Source organism: Planococcus citri, chromosome 3, assembly GCF_950023065.1.
Source record: "Planococcus citri chromosome 3, ihPlaCitr1.1, whole genome shotgun sequence".
Lineage (NCBI taxonomy): Eukaryota > Metazoa > Arthropoda > Insecta > Hemiptera > Pseudococcidae > Planococcus > Planococcus citri.
Window position 1 is genome coordinate 81,940,106 of NC_088679.1, and position 3,378 is coordinate 81,943,483.

Genomic DNA, 3,378 nt, shown 5'->3' on the forward strand with positions numbered 1-3,378 from the left:
GGAAATGACGGCTAGATTTTGGATGCAGAATCCAGGAAACCTTCTGCTCATGCGCCAAACATGACGCTTACGGTGCTGGTGGAGAGAGAGACGGTTTACTGGTTGAACGTGGGTTGAACCAGTGAACCGTCTCTCTCTCCACCAGCACCGTAAGCGTCATGTTTGGCGCATGAGCAGAAGGTTTCCTGGATTCTGCATCCAAAATCTAGCCGTCACATTTTGTCTTTTTTTCACCGTTGAATTATTCGTCCATTATATACGGTCGACGATTTATCCATTCTTTCGCTTCAAATCCATCACACAACCAGTCAACCACAAAAAATAAAAATTTTTTCTTCCAATAATCAAAATTTTTCTAAACGAAAGCTCAATTTTGTTATCATGTTTTAAAAAAGCTTAGATAATTTTCGTAATTCCGAATCGAATTTGTTCGATGGAGAAAAGTGATTATTACCAAATTCGAGTAATTATTTTCGTTTTTCAAAGATGCGAGAACTATTTAAGGAAAACAAATTGTACGTATGTTTGAAAGTTTAATGGCATAAATTCACTTTCAGTGCTCGTATTAACGTGATAATTGGTGATTTGTGAGATCCGTTTCAACGTTTGACAGCTTCGAGGTACTTTCCGTTGGAAGGAAACGTTCTTATGGTGTAATTTTTGAATGATAACAAACTGGACAAAATGGAAAGCTGTTATTATAGCGGATTAACTTTGGTGGGCTTGTTCAACCATCAATCAGAAAAATCAGTCCAAACGGAACCGTCGCTTCTGGAGACCTACATGGTGAAAGACTTATTGGATTCGATGAATAAGCAAAACTTCGTCAAATACGAATGCTTCGATAGATTGAACATCAAAGAATCTATGAATCCTGTGAAATTGGATAAGCCTATGGTGGACGAATATATACCTAGAAACGATGCCAGTAACGCGGAACTGGCTTTTTTCGAGGAACAATTTAAAGCGCACTTGAACACTCTTAAGCCATTTGAACAATCCATGAACCATGACTTGAATCCGCAAGCGATCGATCGTAAAATCCATAAAGCTGATATTAAACAAAAGCCAACGAATATGATGATGACCAAGTATATCAAGGTGGACAACAAAGAGAAAAAGTACAAATGCGAAACGTGCAGTAAACGTTTTGTAAACTCTTCGGATTTTAAAAGACATTTGAAAATCCATACGGATGAAAAACTTTACATTTGTAGCGTGTGCAATAAAGGTAAAGTTATCGTGTTTTTTCTCGTATTCGTTCGCTATAAATGTATATACCTTGTCTGATAACCGATTATTATCATTACAGGTTTTAGAAGTAATTCTGATCTCACTAGACATACACGAATTCATACTGGGGAAAAACCCTACGCCTGTCCTTATTGTGATAAACATTTCATCTCATCTGGAGACGTCAAACGACATGTCAGAGTAAGAACCAAATATCCTTATTGTACAAATAGGCCGCGGTAATTGATCGCCAAAATATACCTAATCTCTTTTTCTATACGTCCAATAGGCGCATACCGGTGAGAAACCTTACGGTTGCAATATATGCGGGAAATGTTTCGGAAGTAATGCCGATTTGACCAGGCATACGAGAGTTCATACTGGAGAAAGACCTTACGCTTGTGTCACTTGCAGTAAACTTTTCAGTACGACGGCTGACGTAAAACGACACAGTCGAATACACAGCGAAGAAAAACCTTACGAATGTGAAATTTGTAAAAAGTGTTTCAAAGGATGTTCCGATTTGACTAGACATCGTAAAATTCATACTCCCGACAAACCTCATACTTGCGTAATTTGTAGCAAAAACTTCAAATTTAGCGGCGATCTGACACGTCACTATAGAATCCATACAAACGATAAGCCATTCATCTGTCAAGTTTGTAAGAAGTCTTTTCGCACGAACCCGGATCTTACGAGACATTCTAGGCTGCACACCGGCGAGAAACCGTTCAGTTGTAATGTGTGTTTGAAACGGTTCACCAACAGTACAGATTTAACCAGACATATTGTCGTCTGTGTCGGTGGAAAATTTGTAAATCATCCGTTGAGTACTTATCCCAAAGTATCTAGGTGTTCGTGAAGTTCGGCTTAATTATTTCTTAAGTACAAAAATATGTTAGTCGTTGTTTTTTTTTTTTTGTAAATAGCTATCTACGCCTATCATTTATTTGTATCGCGTGTTTCGTAAAATTGTGGATTATTCGGGTATTGGTGGTTTTTTTTTGTACAAATTTTCAACAGTTTCTTTTTCTAGTCTTCCAGCTCTGTTGAGAAAACGTTCGACTTTTAACTACAGGTAGGTTTGTGTGCGTCTCCGTTTACGCATCATGTTTTCCTATGCTCATGAATTTTTATCGAATTCAAAATGGATCACATTTTGTTATCTGCGCCCTGGTTTGAAAAAGCGGATATTTTTTCGTTTTAATATTTCGTTTCTAATTAGTATACCTATTGTTATGCTTGCCTTTAAAGAATTTATATTGTAATATTATTCTAAGTATGTAATGGTTGTAAATTTTGTTTTAAATTCTCTATTTTGTAGCGCGTGCCTTCTTCATAGCGAATTTTTCCAGTGAAGGTACTTTTAAGAAATTCCAATTTAGTATTACATCCGTTATGTTGTTTTTTTTGTTAAGGTGTATTTTATCTCCGACCAAAAAAATGCGATACTGTCTTTACGTCTTGATTATTTTTTCACTCGCTCGATACTGCTATGCAGGTATGAGGTACATACGTGTGTACTGTGTACCTAGCGCAATATTTATGAACAAAATATGATATGTGCGTTCGCATATGCATGCACGAAGCAAGAAAAACCGTACTGGAACCACCGAGTTTCGAAACACTATAGATATCAGGTCAGCTTTTCATCGACCATCGACAAGAAAGCAAGACATTGCTGAGCTGTTGCCAAACAGTTGACAAGAGTGAACTTATTCCAATTACGTATTTCATTTTCATCGGTCAGTTTGGTCTTCATTCAAGTAGGTATTATTTTTTTGATAGGCCTTACTTACGAAAAATTTTGCGTTCGGCGTTCACCATGGGACACATTCGTAACTCTCAAAATATAAAATTGTCAGATTTTTTCTCTCATTTTATAATGATTTCCTACTTTCTACGTGTTGAATTGAAATAAAGAAATTGCAATAAATTCTAGAAAAACTGCAAACCCGTTTAAGTTTAAAGTAAGCTGCATTTTAATTTTGAATAAATTGATGTTTTTCTTGAAAAAAAATTTTAAAAATCGAAAACTGAAAATGCATGAATGCAATATTACATATTAGGCGATTAAGAAAATATTAAAGATGAAAAATTTTACTTATTTTATTTTTAATCAATTGATTTTTTAATTTTTACTAT

The 3,378-nt window shown here is 35.6% G+C and overlaps 1 protein-coding gene across 1 annotated transcript; it reads left to right on the forward strand.

Annotated features, from left to right (window-relative positions):
* The first annotated feature begins 303 nt into the window (after positions 1–303).
* Positions 304–2,693, forward strand: LOC135839819 (zinc finger protein 501-like). The gene is made up of 3 exons (XM_065356030.1): positions 304–1,231; positions 1,313–1,434; positions 1,523–2,693. Exons 1-3 carry the CDS (start codon positions 685–687, stop codon positions 2,093–2,095), a joined length of 1,242 nt encoding a protein of 413 aa, XP_065212102.1. The 5' UTR covers positions 304–684; the 3' UTR covers positions 2,096–2,693.
* The last annotated feature ends 685 nt before the right edge of the window (positions 2,694–3,378 follow it).

Excerpts from the sequence above, each read along its gene's own strand:
- LOC135839819 (XM_065356030.1), top strand. The coding sequence starts at position 685 with ATGGAAAGCTGTTATTATAGCGGATTAACTTTGGTGGGCTTGTTCAAC. Across the intron at positions 1,232-1,312 it reads TTGTAGCGTGTGCAATAAAG|GTTTTAGAAGTAATTCTGAT; the intron begins GTAAAGTTATCG and ends TTATCATTACAG. Across the intron at positions 1,435-1,522 it reads ACGTCAAACGACATGTCAGA|GCGCATACCGGTGAGAAACC; the intron begins GTAAGAACCAAA and ends TACGTCCAATAG.